Genomic DNA, 27,652 nt, shown 5'->3' with positions numbered 1-27,652 from the left:
CTTACATTCTACACTTTCCCTTATTATGTTCTATCATTGTCTGAAGTTTTATCAGATTCCATCCAGCAGTTTTAAAGTAATTCTTTGGACAATCAAAATAGGGCAATAACTCTGTAATAAGCTAAATGGTTATGGTTCCTGTACCTTGCACTACCTCTCATTGTAATTTACCATTGTATGAGGTTTAATTAAATTCCATCCTGTAGTTTACAAGTTGTGTTCTGTACAAGAAAAATTGTAATGGACCGACAAACTGACAGATGGACCACAGGGTAACTCCAATATACCCCCTCAAGCTTTGTGAGAGTATAAATATATTAAATAGTTTTGATCAGCAGGATTTGATTGAGACTTAAATGCTTAATGAGTTCTTTACCACTGGTCTATTGAGGCATTAATTTGTAATAAGTGTGATGTACTTCTCAAACCACAGTTCATGATTTTAAGGGAGTCTGCCAACATTGCAGGCAAAGTTATCAACATTGAAATGTTTACCTTTACCAGATTAAATAAGTAACATACTTTTGAACAATTTTATCTTTTTTTCGGCACATTTTGCAATCAGGCAGAAGGCTATTGAGAAGCGGTCAATGGCCCTGATGTGACCAGTAATATGTACTTCTTTCATGAATATGAACAAATATGCTGACAAAAAAACATATTTTTTTCTGCTTCTGCACTTTTTTTTTATCAAAACTTACAGGAATTGAATATCTTATGAGGGTTCCTAGCTTTTCCATTTTATTAAAAAAGTCAAATTTATGAGCATACTAGTAGTAACTTGTTACATAATAACCTGCATGTTGACTTGGGTTCAATATTTTTTTGGTGAAACAAAGAAATCCAATTTAAATGTTATATTAAATCATACCTGCCCCAGCGCTAAGAAACCTCTGTACACGACTCGAAGATTGGTCTGGTGAGTAACCTGACCCTGCTGTTGCTGCTGCAAACGCTGCTGTTGCTGCTGATGAACTCGACCTTCAAAATAAAAAAAATAAAAAATACAAGTTTTTGTTCTTCTCAACCCCATCATCTCAAAAAGCATTGTTATATACAACAAGAGAGCTGCAGAGAGTAACGCCAATGCTTGATTTATTGTTCTGTTGCTTTCAGTTGTAAAAGAGGCATAATTTTTCTTGAGTTAAAGCTAAGGTTAAGGTTTTCGCATGTGGACCTTTGAGGAGTAGATGATAATCACTGAAGAACCTTGAGAATATGTCGATTGGTCCCTGATGGTCTTTGTAGAAGGTCTATTGAGAAGGTGATGATAGTCCATGGAGACCATTGAGATGGTGATGATGGTCCCTGGATACCCTTGAGATGGTGATGATGGTCCTTGGGGACCCTTGAGAAGGTGATGATGGTCCTTGGGGACCCTTGAGATGGTGATGATAGTCCATGGAGACCCTTGAGATGGTGATGATGGTCCTTGGAGACCCTTGAGAAGGTGATGATGGTCCTTGGAGACCATTGAGATGGTGATGATAGTCCCTGGATACCCTTGAGATGGTGATGATGGTCCTTGGGGACCCTTGAGATGGTGATGATGGTCCTTGGAGACCCTTGAGAAGGTGATGATGGTCCTTGGGGACCCTTGAGATGGTGATGATAGTCCCTGGATACCCTTGAGATGGTGATGATGGTCCTTGGAGACCCTTGAGATGGTGATGATGGTCCTTGGGGACCCTTGAGATGGTGATGATTGTCCCTGGATACCCTTGAGATGGTGATGATGGTCCATGGAGACCCTTGAGATGGTGATGATGGTCCTTGGGGACCCTTGAGATGGTGATGATGGTCCTTGGAGACCCTTGAGATGGTGATGATGGTCCTTGGAGACCATTGAGAAGGTGATGATGGTCCTTGGGGACCCTTGAGATGGTGATGATAGTCCCTGGATACCCTTGAGATGGTGATGATGGTCCTTGGGGACCCTTGAGATGGTGATGATGGTCCTTGGGGACCCTTGAGATGGTGATGATAGTCCTTGGGGACCCTTGAGATGGTAATGATAGTCCCTGGATACCCTTGAGATGGTGATGATGGTCCTTGGGGACCCTTGAGATGGTGATGATAGTCCCTGGATACCCTTGAGATGGTGATGATGGTCCTTGGGGACCCTTGAGATGGTGATGATGGTCCTTGGGGACCCTTGAGATGGTGATGATAGTCCATGGAGACCCTTGAGATGGTGATGATGGTCCTTGGAGACCCTTGAGAAGGTGATGATGGTCCTTGGAGACCATTGAGATGGTGATGATGGTCCTTGGGGACCCTTGAGATGGTGATGATGGTCCCTGGAGACCATTGAGATGGTGATGATGGTCCCTGGAGACCATTGAGAAGGTGATGATGGTCCTTGGGGACCCTTGAGAAGGTGATGATGGTCCCTGGAGACCCTTGAGAAGGTGATGATGGTCCATGGAGACCCTTGAGATGGTGATGATAGTCCGTGGAGACCCTTGAGAAGGTGATTATAGTCCTTGGAGACCATTGAGATGGTGATGATGGTCCCTGGAGACCCTTGAGAAGGTGATGATGGTCCTTGGGGACCCTTGAGAAGGTGATGATGGTCCTTGGGGACCCTTGAGATGGTGATGATGGTCCTAGGAGACCCTTGAGAAGGTGATGATGGTCCTTGGAGACCCTTGAGAAGGTGATGATAGTCCATGGAGACCCTTGAGATGGTGGTGATAGTCCTTGGATACCATTGAGATGGTGATGATGGTCCCTGGAGACCCTTGAGAAGGTGATGATGGTCCTTGGGGACCCTTGAGAAGGTTATGATGGTCCTTGGGGACCCTTGAGATGGTGATGATGGTCTCTGGAGACCCTAGAGAAGGTGATGATGGTCCCTGGAGACCCTAGAGAAGGTGGTGATGGTCCTTGGAGACCCTTGAGAAGGTGATAATATTCCATGGATACCTTGAGAAGGTGATAATATTCCATGGAGACATTGAGAAGGTGATAATAGTCCATGGAGACCTTGCGAAGGTGATAATAGTCCATGGAGACCTTGAGAAGGTGATGATGGTCCCTGGAGACCCTTGAGAACGTGATGATGGTCCCTGGAGACACTAGAGAAGGTGATGATGGTCTCTGGAGACCCTAGAGAAGGTGATGATGGTCCTTGGAGACCCTTGAGAAGGTGATAATAGTCCATGGAGACCTTGAGAAGGTGATTATAGTCCATGGAGACCCTTGAGATGGTGATGATGGTCCTTTGGGACCCTTGAGAATGAGATGATGGTCATAGGAGACCCTTGAGATGGTAATAGTCGTCCCTGGAGACCCTTGAGAAGGTGATAATGGTCCCTGGAGACCATTGAGATGGTGATGGTGGTCCCTGGAGACACTTGAGAAGGTGAATATGGTCCTTGGAGACCCTTGAGAAGGTGATGATGGTCCCTGGAGACCCTTGACAAGGTGATGATGGTCCCTTAAGACCCTTGAGAAGATGGTAATGGTCTGTGGTGACCATTGAAATGGTGATGATGGTCTCTGGAGACACTTGAGAAGGTGGTCCAATGATACCCTTGAGAAGGTGATGATGGTCCCTATGACCCTTGAGAAGGTGATGGTGGTCCATGGAGACCCTTGAGAAGGTGATGATGGTCCTTGGAGACACTTGAGAAGGTGATGATGGTCCCTGGAGACCCCAGAGAAGGTGATGATGGTCCTTGGGGACCATTGAGAAGGTGATGATAGTCCTTGGAGACCCTTGAGAAGGTGATGATAGTCCATGGAGACCCTTGAGATGGTGGTGATAGTCCTTGGATACTATTGAGATGGTGATGATGGTCCCTGGAGACCCTTGAGAAGGTGATGATGGTCCTTGGGGACCCTTGAGAAGGTTATGATGGTCCCTGGGGACCCTTGAGATGGTGATGATGGTCCCTGGAGACCCTAGAGAAGGTGATGATGGTCTGTGGAGACCCTTGAGAAGGTGATGATAGTCCCTGGAGACCCTTGAGAAGGTGATGATGGTCTGTGATTATCATTGAGAAGATGATGATGGTCCCTGGAGACACTTGAGAAGGTGATGATGGTCCCTGGAGACACTTGAGAAGGTGATGATGGTCCCTGGAGAATCTTGAGAAGGTGAAGATGGTCACTGGAGACCTTTGAGAAAGTGATGATGGTCCTTGGGGACCCTTGAGAAGGTGATGATGGTCCTTGGGGACCCTTGAGAAGGTGATGATGGTCCCTGGAGACACTTGAGAAGGTGGTGATGGTCCCTGGAGACACTTGAGAAGGTGATGATGGTCCTTGGGGACCCTTGAGATGGTGATGATGGTCTCTGGAGACCCTAGAGAAGGTGATGGTGGTCCCTGGAGACACTTGAGAAGGTGAAGATGGTCACTGGAGACCTTTGAGAAAGTGATGATGGTCCTTGGGGACCCTTGAGAAGGTGATGATGGTCCTTGGGGACCCTTGAGAAGGTGATGATGGTCCCTGGAGACACTTGAGAAGGTGGTGATGGTCCATGGAGACACTTGAGAAGGTGATGATGGTCCATGGGGACCCTTGAGAAGGTGATGATGGTCCCTGGAGACACTTGAGAAGGTGGTGATGGTCCCTGGAGACACTTGAGAAGGTGATGATAGTCCTTTGAGACCAATGAGAAGGTAGAGATGGTCACTGGAGACCCTTGAGAATGTGATGATGGTCCCTGGAGACCATTGAGAGGTAAAGATAGTCCCTGGAGACCCTGGTGAGGTAAAGATTGCCCCTGGAGACCCTTGAGATGTTGATAATAGTCCATGGAGACCCTTGAGAAGGTGAAGATGGTCCGTGGGGACCCTTGACGAGGTGAAAATGGTCCTTTGAGACCCTTGAGAAGGTGAAGATGGTCTGTGAGGACCCTTGAGTTGGTGAAGATGGTCCCTGTGGACCCTTGAGAAGGTGATGATGTTCCCTGGAGATCCTTGAGAAGGTGATGATAGTCCCTGGGGACCCTTGAGGAGGTGATAAGGGTCCCTTAGGAGCCATGGTCCCATAGTGGGCTTGTGGTTTTAACCTGCCCATCTGATAGGCAATCAACAAATCAGCCATGATAAAACATAATCGCTTACCTTCTTTTTGAGGCCCTAGATGAGGTGACAACGGCTCCGGCCCGTGCCTGGGGTGGGGACCCATCAATCTGGGAGGCAAAACTGCTGCGTGGCGTAACTGTCGGTGTCATGTCAGCCTCTGAACTGACTGTAACAGTTAAGCAGCACATTGGACTCATTTTAATATGATGTAAAAATCAGTTCAGCACATGGGTACAACAACATGTATAATGCATTATAATTATAATAAATAACATCACCAGCTTGAAATAGTATATTTGTGATATATAAGATTGAACATTTGCACCCTATAAAGCAATGTTTTATGTATAAAGTGCTGTAAAAAATCAACCCAGTATATCATTATTCTGTCAAAACTCAAGGCTCAATATCGCTTGGCACAATATCCTTGTTGGTGCAAACTGGATTGAAAGGACCAGTTTTTTTACTATAATGTTCATATCAAATTCGATCGGATGGCTCGATTTCTCCAGGGTCGATTTTTCTCCATGCTCGATGTCATTTTAGCAGTCCATAGTAAGAATTTCACACCTTGATTTGTTTCGCAAAAGGTGCAAATTAATTAGATTTGCTAGATTGGTATGATAATTATTATCAAATAAAACTGGCTTAACAGTTTGAGCAAACATGCCATCAATTTAATTTTCATTTTTATTTGGTACAAGAATAGAATAGAATAGTTTATTTGGATTTAATTAAACATACAGTTCATCATCCATTAACATGATCATTACATATAAACAATAGTCAATATACCATTTAGTATTACATTTAGAATACATTACAAACACATCAAATATATGATAAGTCTTATTTTTATGAAACAATTAATTACATGATACAAAAAACAACATCAAAGAAACAACAACAACACATCATTTAGTTAACAAATTAGTTCATATTTAACACACACAATTTATGAAAGCCACTAATTTCGGAATAAGTGTCTCATTTCGTGTGTTTATCGACTCTAAAATTTTTATCATGATAGGTCTTTCAACATAATATTTAGGTAAATATCGCTTGCGTATAAATTTATATTTATTACAAATGCACAAGAAGTGATACTCATCTTTTATGTCCACAGTATTGTATTACATAGTTCACAGTATCTTAGATTTCTGTCAATGCCATTTCTTCCATATCGCCCAGTTTCAATTCTTAGACTGTGACATGATATTCTCATTTGTGTTAATAATTTTAACAAATAGTGGGGAATATTACTATTAAGATAAATTTCGTATTCAAAGCTAACCTTAATTCCCTTATACACATTTCATACTGAATTTTTCATCATATCATCTCTCCAGTTTTGCATATAACAATCATATGATCTTTGTTTAAAGCTTAGTAAAAATATATCTTTATCAACTAAATAAGGCTGATCCCATACCTCACCAAAACCACATATATACAACAAGTTTTTCACATTTGACAACCAGTTATTTTTGTTATTCAGTAAATCATTCAAGGAACATACATGTAAAGTTTTCATTATGCAATTCTCTGAACACAGCAACTTAACCAATACTTTATTATTCTATAATATCTATTTATGAATAGCGGGCGTCTTCCCAGTTCACCATAGATAGCAGCATTACTTGCAGACAATTTAACACCTAAAATTATTTTACAGAAACGCAAATGTATACGCTCGATTTCTTTGGATTTTGTAAAGCCCCAAACTTCTGATGAATAATTGAGTATAGACACTACAAACGCATCAAACAATTGGCATTTTGTCTTCGCTGTAAAACTAAACTCTTTTAAATTGAACAACAGCACGTTTAAGCCTTTCCAGACAACAGATGTACATTTGAATTGAATGACCCATAACAGTTAAAAATCATTCCTAAATAATTAACGCTGTCTACAATCTCTAGAGAAGTGGCACCATACATCCAGTGTTCATCATTTTGTAAACGACTGCGACATCTAAACACAATAATATTTGTTTTATCAACATTTACTCTTAGTCCCCATCTATCACAGTATGCCTTAGGATTGTCCAAGCTGTGCTGCATGTCTTCTACTGTTTCGGCTAGAATCACCATATCATCAGCATACAACATTAAAATAAGACTGATTTCCTCTATTGTCATTCCACTATCAATGTCTGTAAATATAGTTTCAGGTCTTCTATAAAGATGGACCAGAAAAGAAGACAACAAAACAAGTATGAGGTCCCTGGGTCAAAGCGTTCTCAAGTTATTGATCGGAAACCGTTTTTCATGTAAAGGTCACACTGACCTTGACCTTTGACCCACTGACCTCAAAATCAATAGGGTTCATCTGCTGGTGATGACCAATACACATACCAAGTATGAGGTCCCTCGGTCAAAGCGTTCTCAAGTTATTGATCGGAAACCATTTGGTATTCCTACCGACCGACCGACCGACCGACCGACAGACAGACAGACCGACCGACCGACATGTGCAAAACAATATACCCCACTTTTTTCAAAAGGGGGCATAATTATCACCTTGCTTTAAACCAACCGATCTTTCGATAAAATCTGAATATTGATTGCAATGTTTAACTTAAGATCTAACAAAAGCATACATAGATCTCACAGTTCTAAGCATTTTACTATTTTTTCCTATTTTAGACATCTTTAACCACAGAGCATTTCTGTTCATGCAGTCAAAACATTTCTTCATGTCCATGCATGCTCAATATAGACGAAGTCCCTTATTTAGCCTCTTTCAGTTAAGGATTCTAAACAGAATATGGCGTCAGTTGTTGAAAAACCCTTACGGAAACCGAACTCTGCATTCGTTACTTTGTTGTATTTCTCACACAAACTAGTCACTCGTTTATTTATTCGTGAGGAATATATTTTTGCTAAACAGCTCATATGAGTTATTCCCCTATAGTTGTTAGTCACGGAGTCGTCGCCCTTTTTGACAGGAACGATAATTCCTTCCATCCATGGTGTTGGAAAATGACCCGATGAGAAAATGAGAGTAAATAGGTCTGTCATATGTCCCGCTATTATATCCAGAGATTCAATACAATATTCATTAATAAGCTCATCCGTTAAACCAGCTTTGTATTTTTTTTAGGTTTCTGATCGCATCGTTTACCTCTTGTATTGCAATTTCTTCATCTAGCTCATCAGATATTGGGTCATCATCAGGTAATTTTTGGTCACAGAATTGTTCATTCTCTTCATTGGTTACAATGTTTATTTCGTCGACCAAGTTTTTGAAATAGTCGTAAAATTCATTTACAATCAATAATTGTCCTTTAGATGATTTATTCTTACAAAAATACTTCCAGAACTCTTAGGTGTCTTTGTTTTCAGGGCTTCAATTTGTCTGATTTTTAAAAATTTGTAAAGTTTCTTTTTACGTTTTATTAACAGTTTATAAAGCCGTTTTTTCTTGAGTAAATTTACTCTATTAACGCTATTTCTTTCTCCATTAAACATATTTAATGCTACGTTGTACTCGTGTTTAGCTGTATAGCATTCAGCATCAAACCAATTGTTTGTTTTAATGACTGAAGTGTTAACACATACTTGGTGATTATTTACTCTCCGAGAACAAGTTTTAAATTACGGAATTGCTACGTCATCAATTAGGTTAGTGAATTGTGTGGTAACATTGTCAATAGTTGTTTGCTCCGTGTTCTGTACATTACGGAAAATATTATTAATCTGGCAATTTTGTTATAAGATTCCTTCTGTATTCTGTACGTTTGCTACCATCCCCTTGTATTCACTTTATTTCACTTCTAATAGCGTCCTCAATTTTAATCTCTCGCACATTCAGATTAAATTCAATTATGGCATGATCAGAGAAAATGGTGAAGTCGCTGATTCTCATTGATCTTAAGATAAAACGGTCATTACCTGAGCACAAAAGGTAGTCTATAACCAAGTTTCCCATATGTCCACAAAATGGATACCTGTCTGTTTTTGGTATTTGTCCATTACAAATACGAAGCTCAGTTCCAATGCATAAGTCTATTAGTTGATGATTGTTGACAGTAGTATCCATAGAAACGCGAACTTCTTGAACATCCAGTGTATAATTCGAGGTATCTAAGTCTGGATTTGGTGCATCAAAATTTAGAAAAAAACTTTTTAAGGCCCACTTGACCGTTGACATCGCCGCCTACATATACTTTCCAAGTTATTTACAATTTATATTATCAGTTTCTTAGGCACTTCAAAGAGGTTAAAATTCACTACGTTATAAGCTGGTGAACTTTTGCCCCATATGTATACGAATACTATGTTAATGACCTCGTCAGTCTCAAAATAACCTCTGTCAAGTCTTAACCAAATTATTGTGTCAAAATGATTTTTACAATTTGCACACACTTTTCTTTACTCGTCTTATAATATAGAACAAACCCGCCACTATTTCTGCGCGCTCTTCTGTGCTGAAACTTTCTATAAAAATTTAGTGTCTTATAACCCTCAATGTCTACGTTGCTATCTTTATTTGTCCATGATTCTAATAGACATATAATATCGTATTCTGATAATATCTCACAAAATCCGTTGTTTTCTAGTTTATCATTTGTTAGTCCATTACAGTTCCATATGCCAATTTTAACATTGCCCTCCTGTGGATCCTATTCAGCAGTGTCGTATTTCCCCTTTGTATAAAGTCTACCATCGATGTACAACTTGTTGTATTTTATGTATGCCTCTTTCTCGTCACTTCTTGCTTTCAGCATTATAGGCACCAGCCTCTTTCTTTGAGCAATTACCTCAGGGGGGTATTTATTGTGAATAAAGAGCCCGGTTTTCTTTGTGTCTAAATTCTTCCGGTGAGACTTTATCGTGTCTTTGTCTTTCGTATTCTTAAAAGACAATGCAAATTGTTCTGGGTTTTCCCTGCCTTTGCCCACCAAATCGTCGGATTCTCTCAAATTGCATCATTTGAACTATCTCATCTGGAATGTTCATGTCTTTCTTGAAGAATTCTTGGACAGCCGCTTCGGTATATTCTGCCGTATCTGGGTTGCCTTGACTCCCTCTCTCTGCTATACGCCTACAATTAGATTGTTTATCATTCCTTTGGCTTGAATGTCGGTTAAAGACTCTTTTCATATGCTGTTATCTGTCTAAATTAAGCTGAATAATATCTTTCTGTGCAGTGTCTATGTTGAAATCATTAACATCCACTTTTTGTTCTAGCAACGCTATTGTCTCGGTCGCTTTCTGAACTCGCGAATCTACGTCAGACCATAGTTTGTTCAATTTATTGTCAACTTCAGTATTTTTTTGCTCTAGCGTCTCTAATTTTGCTAACCTTCCATTCATTTCATCAAACTTTGTAGTGATTATTTGAACAATGTCAGCATTTGAAACATACTTTTGACCCTGATTGCCTTGACTACATTGTTATTGTTGTTGCTGCTGCTGCTGTTGTTGGTGTTGTAGGGAGGTACCATTGTACGGAAGAAATTAATTGTGTATTTCCTTGAGCGTGCGGTGTCTGTGTAATCTGTTGATACATCTGCAGAGTTTGAATGCACTGTTGGGGAGAGGCTATACTATTGACCAAAGCCATTGGAGTGCCGAGGATTATCTGCGCCATATTCTGGAAGGCTATAGTACCGTTATCTTGATATGCTGTTGAACAGCCAGCTGTATAAAACACACTCTTATCTAAATTACTGTTTGTCTGCGGTGATAACCAATTTGTCAGCAAATCAGTCACTTGAGAATTACTCACTGACCCTGGATCACTGTTTAATCCATTCTAGTGTCTCCCTTTTTGGCTTCTTTGTTCACTCCCCATTTTGTAAATCCAATATCACCACCTTGGCTACCTTGACTGCTATTTTTCTTTTTTGTTGGATTTTTTCTCTTTTTCTGCTTTTTATCATTCACCATCACATGTCCTGATTAATAATCCACTCATTTCCTATCACACCGATGCAAAAAAAGTTCACATCTGAGGTTGTATTCCATATATAAATGCACAGAAAGTACCACCGAAAAAAAGAGATGACCCATATTCGAACTTGATCTAGAAATCAATGAAACAACCTTTCTGACAAATTTCTAGGATATTTGGGCTGAAAATGTTATCTCTAAAGTGTTAACAAGGTTTTTCCATATTTTGGCTCTGTGACCTAGTTTTTGACCCCAGATGACCCATATTTGAACTTGAGCTAAAAATCAACAAAACAACCTTTAGGACAAATTTCCAGGATATTTGTACTAAAAAAGTAGCCTCTTGAGTGTTAACAAGATTTTTCTATTTTTTGGGTCATGTGACCTACTTTTTCTTCCAGACCCATATTCAAACTCGTCTGTGTAATTACTGGGACAAACATCCTTACCAAGTTTCGTGACAATTGAGGCAAAAATGTGACCACTAGAGTATTAACAAACTAAGTGTGGACGGACGACAGACGATGGACACGGACATTCATCAATCCTAATAGCTCACCCTCAGCCTACGGCTAAGGTGAGCTGAAAATATATACTCAAATTGAAACGCTCAACGCCAAACTCAGAGGCGGATCCAGGCCTTTCTAAATGGGGGGGCACAACTAATTATAAACATATCAAAAAATATTTGAATGCATTATCTTCATCATATAATGACATGGAATTTACATTTGTTTTCACTGACAATAATGTTTGGCAGATCAATTGAATTAAAAAGATATCATTTACTGAGATAAACCTTTCAAAAAACAACAAAGATATCTAGCCGTTTAGGGGAATCGAACCAGGGTCGACGGATTAACAGGCTGAGTCGTTAACCACTCGTCCACCTGAGACACGCATCATTAAGTTTTAAAATTAGTGCTATATAAACCTACAGTATATTGATTGCACTCAACGATACTGTAGGTACTTCGGATGTCATTGTTATAAAATTAAGTTCACTGAAGTAAAAACAACTTAGCAACAAATTCCAAAAAGGGTTTCAAATAAATTATTATGTATCAATTTACAAAGGCTCTAGCATAATTCTGAGAACTAGACGATAATAAAGGCCGAAATGGAAAGTTTCAAAGCGGCAACATATTGAATTTAAACTTTTGTTAAATGCACATCACGCACACACATCTTGTTGGCACACAATGACATTATTAAAAGCAATGACAAACATATAATGTGCACATGTTAACAGTTTAAAACAAGTTATATTTTAGGTATATGATATATTCTGAAAACAGTAAACTTACGCGTATAACTGCAGCCATATTTGTCTACTTTTGATCAGCTGTCTGTGTAAAATGTGGCGCCGATTTTTTTTATCGAATGTTCGGGCCCCGATGTCATTTTCAAGAGACTTTTTCGTGTCGTATACTATATTATACTCAATAATCAGGTTGTTTATTTGCTCAAATGCTTGTATAAAATTTAAATTGTGCCAAAACAACTTATTTGTACAGTTAAATCAATAAAGATGTGCCCCCAACAACATTACTTGCCGGCCCGCTGGGGGGGGGGCACGGGCCCTATGTGCCCCCCCGGTAGATCCGCCACTGAAACTATATAATTTACCGCGAAACAGGAATGAAACATTTAGCGATTGATATTATAAAGAAGAAAATAGTGTAGCCTTTTAGAGGAGATTTCTTCTTCCAAACAAAAACACTCATGACAAACTCTAATCTCTGGTACATACGCCATAAAACAATATCATTTCAAGGAAAAAAATCCTTGGATATACCGCACTTCATTAAAACAATCCTTATCAAATGTGGTCTGAAAAACTTATGGCTAAGTCATGAGGTAATAAATCCCAAGTGATTAAAACACAATGTTTAGCAAAAGCTAAATGATTAATTGGGCGTTGAATTGAGAAAATGCAAGAAACAGTATTTTTTATTGAATTTTCAAAAAAGATTTTGGCCTTGAAAACTATCTCAGTAAAATGTCAAACAATTGTTCTCATTTATTAAATTTAGAACAAGGACACATGGGATGCCTATTGAAATTTGCAACTGGCACAAAATACTACTAAATGAATGAGTATGTAATCATTGTAATAAAAAAAGTAGGTGACAAATTTCACTTTTTGTTTTAAAGCTTTTAAATAATGAACGTAATCAGTTTCTCAAACTATACTTCTATAGACATCCAAGCAAACACAGACAAATTTGTATAGATTTGTAACAACTTTTTTTTCTAAAGATTAGGTAATTGGATGGATATAAATACTGAGTCAGTTGCAGCTATACTGTTATGTTAATTACAGAAAATTTGTATGTTTGTAATATTCTGTTTAAATTTATTATAATAGATAGCATATACTAAATGAATAGCTTATTTGTCTTGTGATAAACTTCAAGACAGACATAAGTGCATGTGTATGATGACATACATTCATATGTGTATGTTATGTGTATAACTATGACTGTGTCAATCATTCTCATGAGAATTGGGATATTGATGTCGCCATACACTTTGTGCTCCAAGTGCATGTAATAGTTAATTTTTTTTTTTAAACAAAATAACAATACAGGATCCAACCACCACATTGGGTCAATAAAATCGTCTCAATATCAATTCATGCATTAGAATTTGCAGCATTACTCTGCGAAATGTTATGTTCGAGACTGTCGCTTTTTACATTACTCGACTTTCACAAGATAAATAGACATACCATTGGACGTTTCACGAACATATCTATCTTTGTTACGTATATTAACATCTTACAAACAGAACCATAGATCATCTCTTTAAAGAAAGTGACAAAATATTTAAAAACAAGAGATGTTTGTAAAACATTATGCCCCCCCCCCCCCCCTGAGCGCCATGTTGTCAGGATTATTTGGACAATTGAATGAAATATGCATGGACCTCCAAGTCAGTTTTTAGGGCCATGGGTGCAGACAGTGTCAAGTTATCACACAGACAAGCTTTTTGCGTTCAAGGTCACTGTGACCTTGAACCGATGACCTTTTATTTAAAAGGGGTCATCTACAGGTCAGACCCAACCCCCTGTTCATAGGTCCAGGCTTTGTTGAGATATCACTGGGAGAAGCTTTGTTAACTTTTTTGTGTTAAAGGTCACTGTGACCTTGACCTTTGACCAGATAAAACCCCAAATCAACAGGGGTCATCTACTGGTCAGGCCCTACCTTCCTGTCAAGTTTGATGACCATAGGTCCAGGAATTATGAGTTTGCCTTCATGGTCACTGTGACCTTGGCCTTTGACCTGATGACTCCAAAATCAATAGGGGTCATTTAATGGTCAGGCCCAACCTACAAGTCAAGTTTGAGGGCCATGGGTGCAGGAATTATTAAGTTATCACTAGGACAACCTTTTATCATTCAAGGTCGATGTGACCTTGACCTTTGGCTAGATGACCCCCAAAATCAAAAGGTGTCATCTACTGGTCAGGCAGAACCTACAAGTCAAGTTTGAGGGCCATGGATAAAGACATTGTCGAGTTATCACTCGGACAACTTTTATCATTCAAGGTCAATGTGACCTTGACCTTTGGCCCGATGAACCCCAAAATCAATAGGGGTCATCTACTGGACAGACCCAACCTCCAAGTCAAGATTGAGGGCCATGGGTGCAGGCATTGTCAAATTACTAATCGGACAACCTTTTATCATTCAAGGTCACTGTGACCTTAACCTTTGACCTGATGACCCCTAAAATCAATAGGGGTCATCTACTGGTCAGGTCCAGCCTCCATGTCAAGTTTGATGACCATAGGTCTAGGCATTGTTGTTTAATCACTCAGACAAGCTTTAAAATCCTTTTACCATTTAAGGTCACTGTGACCTTGACCTTTGACCCAATGACCCCTAAAATCAATAGGGGTCATCTACTGGTCAGGCCCTATCTTCATGTCAAGTTTGATGACCATCCGTCAAGGAATTGTCGAGTAATCATTCGGACAAGCTTTGGTCTACCGACAGACCGACCGACCAACCTACATACCGACATGTGCAAAGCAATATACCCCTCTTCTTCGAAGGGGGGCATAAATATGTCAAAACATAATGTTGCAAAATTTCTATTTGCGTTGTAATGTCCGTGATCACTTAGTTTATTAAAAGCACTGTTCATTATATGAACACAATAGACTTACGAATTTCTTCACAAAATATAGTAAATTGATATGAGAGAACCCACGTGACTTATTTGGTAAAGTGCAAGGCAACAAATGTCAACAAGTCTCGATTCAGGTAAGGTTTTTAAAGATAACTTTCTTAATATTTGGAGAATTTTTGTGAAATAAAGACCATAAACCCCGCATTTAAGAGTTCTATCCACGGTAATATAGAACTTTCTCTAATATTCTAATGCTTTCCTGAAAATCTTGACCAACTGATTTCTCGGAGTTGAAATCTAAAGCAAAGTACACGGCTTTTGACAAATCTATCGCTTTACTTCATGTTAGCCGTAAATAATTCATACACAAATCTTATTTTAAGCAAATTTTGTGTATTTTATAGTTTTCAGCGTGTATTGTTTAACTTCTAGTTATTTCATAGGTAAAAATGAACTAAAACCAAATTAATAAAGTACACGGACATTTTAGGATGATAAAGTACACGGTCATTTTAGTTTATGTTTGAAAGTAAAGTGCGGTTTACAAACTAATAGTTATATAAGCATTTTCTATGCGTGAAGTCAGAATGTATAGTGTTTAGCTTTTATTTAAGTTGTATCAATAAATTTTGCATTATAACGCACACCTAAATAACTAAATATTTAGCAATCATATTTAATGAGGAGTTGAAAGATAGTTTAAGAGAAAGTCTGCCATTATAAGTTCGATAACTTTTAAATATGCATACAAAAAAGAATCATACATACATTTCTTCAAAAATCAAGATAGCTTTACTTATAAATTATAATCTGGACTGACAGCGAATAAAACATCTCTGTAGTTAGCGGCCCGTTTGTGGTGATTATAAATTTCATGAATGTTCTTATTTTGATGTGATATAAAACAATAAAACAGGCACATCACAATTAGTTTATATATATTTCCACATTTAAAGCATATTGTTCAAACCTTTCAGGTAACGCTGAATCTTTTATTTGGTTCAGTCTGAACAAATATTATCTGATCTACATCAGTAAAACTGTGGTCGTTCGAACAATACAGACAGGAACTCATTGTAAAGATGGAGGCTCGGAGTTAGATGGGAAACAGCAAGAAGGAATGAGAGCACACTGTATTACCAACTTACAGGCTAGGACTAAGACTTTAACATCTAGATAAGAGCTGAGCATGGAACATAATAATGTTCTAGACTAAAGGCTGAAATGTGATTACAAAATAATTGTGTTTCAAAGCTTGCTGAATTATATAAGATACATGCAGTTAAGAGTTTATAGGACATCAATGGGAAAATGACAACAATGCATCTCTAAACCTTGTGAAAATGTTTTATGCTCAATCCGTTTTCATATTAATTTTACACAGCATTTTTTTCAGTACTGTAAGACAAACGAACATTTTGAAAGAGCATCATTTGGTAACAGTAGGTTTTGCTATTTATCTTAATAAAATGTTAAACTCATCAAAACGTTATTTTAACTCGGCAACATACTGGAATGCGCTTCTAACTAGACCATTGTGATCTTTCAATGTGTCCTGATTAGGTGTGTTTCGCCTTAACGTGCCTGCTGAGTCCAGATTTGAACTTGAATGCTAAGCATCAGTGTAGACATTTGCGACGTGTCATTTCCATGTGTTTCAGTTGAAATCTGATCACTGAGATTGCTCGTGTCACCCAATTTGAACCCACGCACATCACAGGTTAGCTACAATTGGCCGCTTTCGCATCTTTCATGTATCTTCAAGTCTTGCAAGAGCAGTTTTGCCACAATATTTGCAAACATGCAACTTTGTCTCGCCATGATTGCTGCACCTATAAAAGACATGTAATGTCACAAATTAGCGAGAAATGCTGGCAATGTCAGTACTTGAATATAATTTATAAAAAAACACTATATTACTGCCACGCAATGAGTGTTTGATCGTGTAATCAGCATCATAAAACTAAACGACCCTGTCCACTGAAACACGGACCACATTATTATGTGAAAAACGCAACCGCTAAAAAACGTTGATAACACAGTCAGACGACGGCAAATCGTAACCTCTACACGAGGGGAGTCATAATAAAAGTATAACTGTTAGTATATTCTTATTTCTCTGCGAAAAAATAAAGCTAAAAACTAACCTGTGTCTGTGTAAACACTTTCCCGCAAAAACGAATGCCTTCTGTCGTGGTCTACTAGATGTTTTTGTTTTTTTTTGAAATGCCATTCCGCATTCTTTGCATAAAGTCGGAGTCTTCATATTCTGAAATGAAACGAATGTCACTAAATCATAAGTCTATCAAATCACCTAGCAATCGAAGACATTAAAAGTACAAGAACACTTTTCTTTCTCAAAACTGACAAAATAAAGAGTTATTAAGCATCTGTGTGTTACTGTTTACCATGCATAATGGATACAAACACGTTTTACATATACGATACGAAAAAGAAGTGGAACACCCTTTACAAAAAATTCAAGCCCTTTATACGTCAATTGCGAATATATTGTTAAATTACGGGACTGAATTTTAGTGTGATAACACATGTTTCCATGATTCATGAAAATGAGCCCATCTTTAGGCGACTCCGTCGGTCTTACTGTTAAAACGTGTTCATTCTTCTATTGCCACTCCATTACAATGCGTCTTTTCAAACATGGAGCAATGTTCAATAATGAATTTGGAGAATAAAAATAATAAATAAATTTATAATAACTCGTTTTAGCACCAGTCAGTGAAATAATGAGTATATACACTGAAGGTTGTAAACGACCGTGTACTTTATCAAACCTAAAATGTCCGTGTACTTCATCAATTTGGTTTTAGTTCATTTTCGCCTTTGAAAGAACTATATGAAGTTCAACAGTACACGCTGAAAACTATAAAATACATAAAATTTGCTTAAAATAAGATTTGTGTATGAATTATTTACGGCTAACATGAAGTAAAGCGATAGATTTGTCAAAAGCCGTGTACTTTGCTTTAGATTTCAACTCTGAGAAATCAGTTGGTCAAGATTTTCAGGAAAGCATTAGAATATTAGAGAAAGTTCTATATTACCGTGGATAGAACTCTTAAATGCGGGGTTTATGGTCTTTATTTCACAAAAATTCTCCAAATATTAAGAAAGTTATCTTTAAAAACCTTACCTGAATCGAGACTTGTTGACATCTGTTGCCGTGCACTTTACCAAATAAGTCACGCGGGTTCTCCACCGTGATATATCAAAATAAAAAACAATGAAACATTATGACAAATATTATTTATTGCAATAATGGCATACACTGAAGTCTGTTGAATCAATTAGCAGTATCAATAAATGGCATGTAATGTTCCAGATCCATTTTTCGCCATGCTATTGGTAAATGTTGGATGTTGTATTAATTTCATTAACAAGCACGATGGATGGTTGTAAGATGGCAATGTTTGTTAAGTCGAAAACTGAATCACGTTGATTTGCCTAGCTGATTACAATGGTTTGTAATGTACCTGTTTGTAATGATAAATTCTTTTGTTTATTTGCAAAGTAACATATTGGTATATGTATTTTTGTATTTTAGCATCTTATAACCGTATTAAATGGGTAAGTCATGACAATATAAACCATGAAAATATATGATTAAAAACATGTTTTGTATTGAATGTAATGTACGCGATATTTGGTATCGAACATTACAAACTTATATATTCTTTGAAACGCTTTGGATGTTGGTTTCTTTTGTGATATTTATTAGATAAAATAACATTTCTTCCCTTTTTAATGATTTATCTAATAGTTAAACATTATTATTTTGTATATGAATACCAAGTAACATACAATAATGTCATCAAACATAGCTTTATTTTGGTATCGTGCTCTAGTATTTGTTTTATTACATAACTTGAAAGAAGGAGATTCTTAAAGCAATTAAATACAATTTTGCTAGAAACCAAGCATTGGTCTTGCATTTTATAACTATAAGTCTATAATAAACTTATGTCTAGGTGCCTTCATTGTAAAACTTAGTCTCGAACATTACATTATAATGTATCGAACATTTCATTGTAAAGGATAATGTGAATTGTTTATATTTCAGGTAAAACTGTTGAAGTCGCGTTTGGAAATCTGTAAATGGACAGTCTAGCGTCATGGTCAAAGAATCCAGCTGTTTCTGTGCACATTGCTTGTCAGGTGAACGTTGCAGCACATGGAAGGAGGAACAAACTCTTAAACGGAATCAGGTAGCAGTTGAAACTGCATTGGTCAAAAATCTAACAGAACCCGAACAATATGTGGCAACACATATAGATATCAACGTTGATGGTTACGTTGCTGTAGTGTTTGAGACCAATTGGTATGTCGGGAAAGTAGTATACATCGGTATGGAAGATGACGAGACTGAAATTTCCTTCATGGTCAGGTAAAGGGAACTTTATTAGTGGCCGAGGCCAACAGACAAAATATGGATTGGAAAGGGTGATGTATTGAGTGTTATCCAAGCTCCTATAGGGACAGGTAAAACAAAAAAGAATGTTTAAACTGGCCGACTCCGATCATGACAAATGCACACAGTTATACCCAGATGGAATATAGGTCACAGGTGTGGTACATTGTTTTCTTGACCATCAAACTAACAAATCATGATTAAGTAATGTTCAATACAACGAAGTATTTTCAAGCAATTTGCTCTGTATATTTTGATTAATCAAATACAAATATTCAGATATAGTTAATTCCAATCAAACATTAGACAATGACATTTGTTTAGATATATATTTACGCAGAGAAATTTACAAATTCACGTAATCTGTGAGATGTGTAATGTTCGATACATCCAAAACATGGTGCTTGAGAGATGTTCTTGCTTTTTCGTATTGAAAACTTTTGTTTTTGATATTGTTATTATTGTTGATTTATTTGTGTTAATGGTTTAAGCATAAATGTTACTTTTAAAGTTTGAATTCGACTAATGCACATGCAATGTATGTTTATTTTTGTATTGGCATGGTTGTTTTGTTATCCTAGAGCTATCCTAAGTAAAAGTCTTACCTATATAGTTACAAAACATTGATTTATACGATAACCATATTAGTTTTCCTTACATAAACTATGTAATGTATGATTGTATATCAAATCATTTCAATATGGTTTAAGATATTACCATTGAAGTTATCAAATGTTACTATCTTTAATTATCAAACATACACTGTCTTTTTCATAGGTTATTTATAAAATTAAATTACCTTTGTCAAAAATATATGTTTTCAACAAAGTAAGAATCAACTATATACGATTCTTTTTCCAAATACACTTTATATACATACTTAGTGTAATCCAAAATGGAGATTTTAAATGGATGTGTACAGTTAACTGTCTATTCTGACATCAAGAATTATTATACCTTTCCCTGTTTAAATCTATTAATTATCTGAAAATATGTGTTTTAGATACAACTGAGGGTATCCTTGTAAGAAAATGTTAATGTAGAGTACATTACTAGACGAAAACAGGATAAGTTTATGTTGTAATTTCCATGTATTATAACAAAATTGTTTGTTAAATGTTGTTCAAGATTTTTTCACAATGTTTTATTCAATGTTTGAACTGTTTGTTTCGAGTAAAATAAATATGTTTAGAATATTTTTATTTTATTGTTTTTATATAGGGCTAATATCCCAATTCTCGTGAGAATGAGTGTGTGTGTTATAATAGGTGCCAAATTTTGGTTTAATAATAGCTTAGACTGGCTCTTGATATTTATAATAACACAAACTTATCAGTAAAAACAAGAGGGCCATGATGGCCCTAAAACGCTCACCTAAGGAAAGGGCCACAACTCTGTGATAAAGAATTAACAAGAGCTGTCACAGTATGTGACGAATGCCCCCGAATGTGACATTGACCTATGAACAAGGTCAGTACATGAAAAGTTAAAGATAAAACAATTACATATGGCAAGTTATTTTAAATTGCCTCTGAACATAAAAAAATACCACCCATACTTGACAACCTACATTCTTATGTCCTTATATTCAGCATTCCATTTTGAATAAACACCAAGTGTATCTTTCACCTTAGAGGTAGGGACATGGGTCTTGCACGTGACACGTCGTCTTGGTATGTCAAACACATGTGGCAAGTAATTTTAAAATCTGTCCATACAAGAAAAAGTTACAGCCCGGACATAACAACCAATACTCTGTATCCTTATATGCAGCACTCCATTGTGAATAAACACTTAAGTGTGACCTTGACCTTAGAGGTAGGGACACGGTTCTTGCACGCGATACGTTGTCTTGGTATGTTGAACACATGTGGCAAGTTATTTTATATTCTGTCCATACAAGGGAAAGTTACAGCCCGGACACGACAACCTATACTCTATGTCCTTATATAAAGCATTCCATTGTGAATAAACACTAAGTGTGACCTTGACCTTAAAGGTAGGGACACGGGTCTTGCACGCAACACATCGTTTTGGTAATTCAAACACATGTGCCAAGTTATTTTATAATCTGTCCATACAAGGGAAAGTTACAGCCCGGACAGGACAACCTATACTCTATGTCGTTATATGCAGCATGCCATTGTGAATAAACACTAAGTGTGACCTTGACCTAAGAAATAGGGACACGGATCTTGCACGCCACACGTCGTCTTGGTATGCCAAACACATGTGGCAAGTTATTTTATAATCTGTCCATACAAGGGAAAGGTACAGCCCGGACACAACAATCTATACTCTATGTCATTATATGCAGCATTCCATTGTGAATAAACACCTAAGTGTGACCTTGACCTTAGAGGTAGGGACATGGTTCTTGCACGTGACACGTCGTCTTGGTATGTTGAACACATGTGGCAAGTTATTTTAAAATCTGTCCATACATGGGAAAGTTACAGCCCGGACACGACAATCTATATTCTATGTCCTTATATGCAGCATTCCATTGTGAATAAACACTAAGTGTGACCTTGACCTAAGAGGTAGGGACACGGGTCTTGCACCTGACACAACGTCTTGGTAATTCAAACACATGTGCCAAGTTATTTTATAATCTGTCCATACAAGGGAAAGTTACAGCCTGGACACGACAACCTATACTCTATGTCATTATATGCAGCATTCCATTGTGAATAAACACCTAAGTGTGACCTTGACCTTAGAGGTAGGGACACGGTTCTTGCACACGACACGTCGTCTTGGTATGTCGAAAACATGTGGCAAGTTATTTTAAAATCTGTCCATACAAGGGAAAGTTACAGCCCGGACACGACAACCTATACTCTATGTCCTTCTATGCAGCATTCCATTGTGAATAAACACCTAAGTGTGACCTTGACTTTAGAGGTAGGGACACGGTTCTTACACGCGACACGTTGTCTTGGTATGCCGAACACATGTGGCAAGTTATTTTAAAATCTGTCCATATTATTCTGAGTTATTGAGACGGACGGTGCGATTTTAATATGCCCACCTTCGGGGGCATAATAAAAATGTTGCAATTTAAACTTATCTTTACTGATGACAATGCCTGTTTTATATTTGTTAAGGGTCATGTAATGAAGCTACATGTACCTGTAAAGTTTCATTTGGCTTGGTAGTTTCAGAGATTTTTTTTACAGCAAAACAGTAAGTCGGTCATTTTGTTGTTGTTGTCGTTGATCAATCTCAATGCCTTGTTGTATTTTTGCAGAGGGTCATGCAATGAAGCTTCCTGGAAAGTTTCATTGAATTTGGACTGTTAGTTTTAGAGGAGATGTTTCTTTAAAGCAAAACAGGAAGTTGACCATTTTGTTGTTGTTGTTGTTGTTGATCAATCGTGCCACCTTGTTGTATTTTTGTAGAGGGTCACCCAAGGAAGCTTCATGTAAAGTTTAATTGAATTTGGAGTGTTAGTTTCAGAGGAGATGTTTTTTTAAAGCAAAAGAGGAAGTCAGCCATTTTGTTGTTGTTGCTGTTGTTGTTGTTGCTGATCAATCGTATCCCCTTGTAGTATTTTTTGTAGAGGGTCACCCAAGGAAGCTTCCTGTAAAGTTTCATTGAAATTGGACTGGTAGTTTCAGAGAAGATATTTTTTAAAGCAAAACAGGAAGTTGGATATTTTGTTGTTGTTGATCAATCGTGACCCCTTGTTGTATTTTTGTAGAGGGTCACCCAAGGAAGCTTCCTGTGAAGTTTCATTGAATTTGGCTTGGTAGTTACAGAGGAGATGTTTTTTAAGCAATTGTTGACTGACGGACTGACGGACTGACTGATGGATGGACACTGCACAAAAACCGATGAAATTATAGTAGAATAATAGTTCAATATTAAGCATACAAATGAAAATATATATGATATACTTGCATGTTTACTTTTCTTTCCTTTTTTCCTTACTTTGTAATCATGGATATTTGTACAGTGTTTAAAACGATACAGTTGAAGATACAGTAGAATACTTTTATGTATGTATGAATGTTACTTTGCATGTTTTGTTTATGCTCTTGTACCTTCTGTTTGAATAAACAATATTGTCCATGAAAAAGAAATGTGTATGAAATTAATGACTCTCCGACAACCATGTTGGGACTATTACATTCTAAATTTAAACATGTTTCTGCCGCCATGTATGTATATTGTATTTACCTCATTTGCCATACATTGTGGACTTTGACTTTGCACACAAATGCACATAGGATTGAAAGTTAAAGAGAAAAGTTGAAAAAAATCTTGCTAAATATATCCCTGAATCAACAATTTCCCAGTTTGAGCTTGGAACTCAAATGTAGGTGTGAGCTTTGATGTTTTACTTTCTTTTAGTTATCACCTTTTGAATCTGATAATTACAATTTAAATGAAGGTTCATCAATTTCTTTGATCATTATGTAAGTATTTTAAAGATGCACTTTTTCTCCCAAATAAGATTTACCACAATATATACAATTGTTTTATATACCAAAAAGGATGAATAAATGTCAAAACCAATAGTTCCCATGAAGGATACCGAGTTAAATTGGAAAGAAAGGTACAGAAAACATGGTATTCCTACCTTATAAGACAATAGTTGATCCCACTAAATCTTTTAGCACTCACCAATCATTTAATATTTTTGCGTTTTCAGCTTTAAATACACAGTTACAATCTCCTTATCTGTTATTAATATTTTCATAAATACAGAATTTAGTAAGTAGTTAAAGGTATATCACTCAAAATTTATGTTTGTTATACATGTGTATGTATTGATTCTGAATAAGAGTGTCATTTGTCTTCTTTATTGAAAAAATTGCTGCAGTTATTTAACTTTCTTATGCTATATTGTTTTCATGAAAGGTCAAATTCATTTATAATTATTCTTTCACTCTAAAGATAGCATTTATTATAAACTGAAGAAGCCTTATTTGATCAGCGTCTTGTTTTTCATTTATCTTACCCTAGTGCACTATGAAGTGCACTTCTTGTAACTAGAAGTGCACTGGATTTGCACGAACTGCCAACTTAGCAACTTAGGTTTTACCAGTACTGTATGTCACATCTAGCTTGTATAAACAAATAGGACATATGTGTCACTTCTATTTTCATAAATGAAATGCCAATGTTTCTTTTCTGGACACTGACATCATACAATTAACCATTGATTGTCAACTTTTTATGGATTTTATAATTAAAACAATGAACTAAAAAATTGCTGAATATGCTTATTGGCAGGATCACGGCACACACATTGTGTAAATCGCTGCCATCCAGCAATGTGTGACCAGATGACTGCAGTTACATAAAACGATAATTTTATGACCTTATTGGTCGTAAAATGCAATTTTAAGGCCAACATTTTTTCAATTATGGTTGATTCCATCTGAAAGCAGTAGAACAGTCTGAATAGAGGTACACTGTACCTACTGTGCCGGTAGAGTTCACATGTCTGACTTTATGGAAATGTATAGCATACTTACAATGTTTGACTTTGATTTGTGGAGCAACGATGTTTGGAACTGAGAAGCTATAACTGATGGGAGATGGAGCTCGTCTCAGTTTAGGACTAGCACTTGGTGATCGTATCGTTTTCTTTGGTGAGGTAGTAGTTATTATTGGTGATGGAATTCGCACAGGAGATGAAGTATTTGGCATGCCAAGCCGGATGGTCGGTGGGGTGGTTGGAGTCCCAAAAAGAGTCTCAGATAAGCTTGACATTCCAGGCATTTTGACAGGCGTTGATGGGCGCCTTGGGCTTGTTTCACCGCTCTTGGGGCTAAGGGGCTGCGGAAGTGAGCGCCTTGGGCTCCCAAGGGGACTGGTGATGGGACTTGGGCGTGGGGTGCTTGGCCCAGGGGTCAGGGTATCTGAACTCGACACAGTCCGCAAACCAGTTCGATACGAGTCTAATGAGTCTGATGGACTTAAAGAGAGACCTGTGGCACTGTCTGGCATAAGGTATTTCCTGTTTATGAAGTCAAAATCATCGCATGATGATTCACCGAAATCCGTACCTAACACCACGATGTCACTAAGAGATTGGTCCATTTTTATTGCAGGTATGTCGGGTATATCTGTGTCACACAAAGTCTCACACGTCGCTATTGGTGCCTGTTTAGGAGGCCCGAGGAAACTGTCAAGTTCAGTCCGACTGTCATCGCTATCCATTGACTCCTCACGGGCCAATCCTGGGGAAGCATTAAGATGTACAATACAATGTAAATAATTTATGGATATTTCTAACAAAAAGTGTGAAAAAGTGTGTCTTCATAAAGAATTCGGGTTTTCGATCATATATCTCATAAATCGTAGAAGACATGTGCGAAGTTAACAGTTATATTAAGAAAGTAAAAACAGTTAGAATAAATTTAAACTGACAGCATTAAAGATTTTTTATACAACAAGCGGGCCATGATGGCCCTAAATCGCTCACCTGAATAAAAGTGAGAACAGAAAAAACAGAATTGTAATCAATATAGCTTGATATTTGTTCTCAAAGCTGTACATATGATGCATTTCAAAACTGTAGCTTCAAAACTAAGAAAGTAGGTCTAAAAGTCACCTGATAATGTCCATATTGATATATGTTCTTAAACTGTACACATGCTCGAAATTTCATAACAGAGACTTCAAAAATAAGGAAGGTCAAAAAGGTACAATAAAGGTCATCCAAGCACAGCATTGATATCTGTTTTCAAAACTGTACACATGGTCAAAATGTTATTGCTGCACCTTAAAAAAAATGAGAGTACCGGGTAGGTCAAAAAGTCACAGTCAAGGTCATCTGAGGACAATATTGATATTTGTTTTCATAATTCTACACATGGTCCAAATTCATTGCTGTAGCTACAAAAATAAGAAAGTAGGCTAACAGGTCACAGTCAAGGTCATCCAACCACAACATTGTTATTTGTTTACAGAATTGTGAACATGGTCAAAATTTCTTCGGTGTAGTTTCAAAAATAAGACATTAGGTCAAAAAGGGTGGGACTAAATTTGACCCAAGGCACATAATTTGTACAATCTTGGTAGAGGACTACTATATGATGCTCATAACAAATTATCAAAGGTCTGGGCCTAGCGGAGTCAGACGAGAAGATTTTCGATAAGTCCACAGGAAACCTCATGGCATAGTGAGTTTTGACCCCAAGGCATAGTTTGATTTTCACAAGCAATAGTGTAAGACACACGAATGACGGACAGTGCACCATCCAATAAAATATACCTGCTATAAACTATGAGGATTTGATAACACTACAATATGAACAGCCTAAAGTAACAGTCTCTCAATTTCCATCCTACATAACATCAGTGTGTGTATACCACGTAATTAATTACATCATATATACTACGTCAGAAGGCAACATTTTGCCTAAAAAGAAGACTTAAATCAAAGATAACTTTTCTTTTACTACACCATTTTAAATGCAACAAAGGGCCGTCTATTCCGCAGCATCTGCTATAAACTATGAGGATTTGATAACACTACAATATGAACAGCCTAAAGTAACAGTCTCTCAATTTCCATCCTACATAACATCAGTGTGTGTATACCACGTAATTAATTACATCATATATACGTCAGAAGGCAACATTTTGCCTAAAAAGAAGACTTAAATCAAAGACAACTTTTCTTTTACTACACCATTTTAAATGCAACAAAGGGCCGTCTATTCCGCAGCATCCTTCATTTTATTACTGGAGTTTGATAAGGTGATTAGTTTCATCAAACACTTCGACAAACCTGATTCCAAAATAATGTTTTGACAGTGGTCCGTCAGACGGCTGTATTGTAAAAAGGTTTATCGAAGTGTTTTAAGAAACTACACTCTCAGTGAAGTGGGGCGGTATTAATAGTGAACTTGTTACAGACATGGTGGGGCCAATTTTTACCCCAGGGGCATAATTTGAACAAACTTGGTAGACAACTACTAGTCAATGTTACATACCAAATATCTAAGCTCTAGGCCTCATGGTTTTTGTCAAGAAAAGTTTTGTAGGTTTTCCTTTAGGTTGCCATGGCAACCAGAGTTCTGCATGGAATTAATTTCTATGAACAATTTTGAAAGAGCACCAAGGATCATTCCTATAAAGTTTCATTAAGATTCTCCATGTGGTTTAGGAGAAAATGAC

The 27,652-nt window shown here is 37.3% G+C and overlaps 1 protein-coding gene and 1 long non-coding RNA gene across 3 annotated transcripts in view; one reads left to right on the top strand and one right to left on the bottom strand.

Annotated features, from left to right (window-relative positions):
* The window catches only part of LOC128229387 (uncharacterized), a 33,304-nt gene extending 13,390 nt beyond the window's left edge, over positions 1 to 19,914 (top strand). Inside the window, exon 5 of the long non-coding RNA XR_008260087.1 lies at positions 19,163 to 19,914. This is a non-coding gene — a long non-coding RNA (uncharacterized LOC128229387). The remainder of the gene's footprint in view (positions 1 to 19,162) is intronic.
* LOC128229384 (ras-specific guanine nucleotide-releasing factor 2-like) overlaps positions 1 to 27,652 on the bottom strand; it is a 204,477-nt gene that overhangs the window by 78,307 nt on the left and 98,518 nt on the right. For both annotated transcript variants that reach the window (XM_052941274.1, XM_052941273.1), the window contains 3 exons: positions 25,000 to 25,707; positions 5,079 to 5,205; positions 872 to 981 (listed from right to left, as the gene is read on the bottom strand). In XM_052941274.1, coding sequence (XP_052797234.1) covers positions 872 to 981; positions 5,079 to 5,205; positions 25,000 to 25,707 — 945 coding nt within the window. The remainder of the gene's footprint in view (positions 1 to 871; positions 982 to 5,078; positions 5,206 to 24,999; positions 25,708 to 27,652) is intronic.

Source organism: Mya arenaria, chromosome 3 (assembly GCF_026914265.1).
Source record: "Mya arenaria isolate MELC-2E11 chromosome 3, ASM2691426v1".
Classification (NCBI taxonomy): domain Eukaryota; kingdom Metazoa; phylum Mollusca; class Bivalvia; order Myida; family Myidae; genus Mya; species Mya arenaria.
Note: the sequence above shows the minus strand (reverse complement) of the source record. Positions and strands in the feature narration are given on the sequence as shown.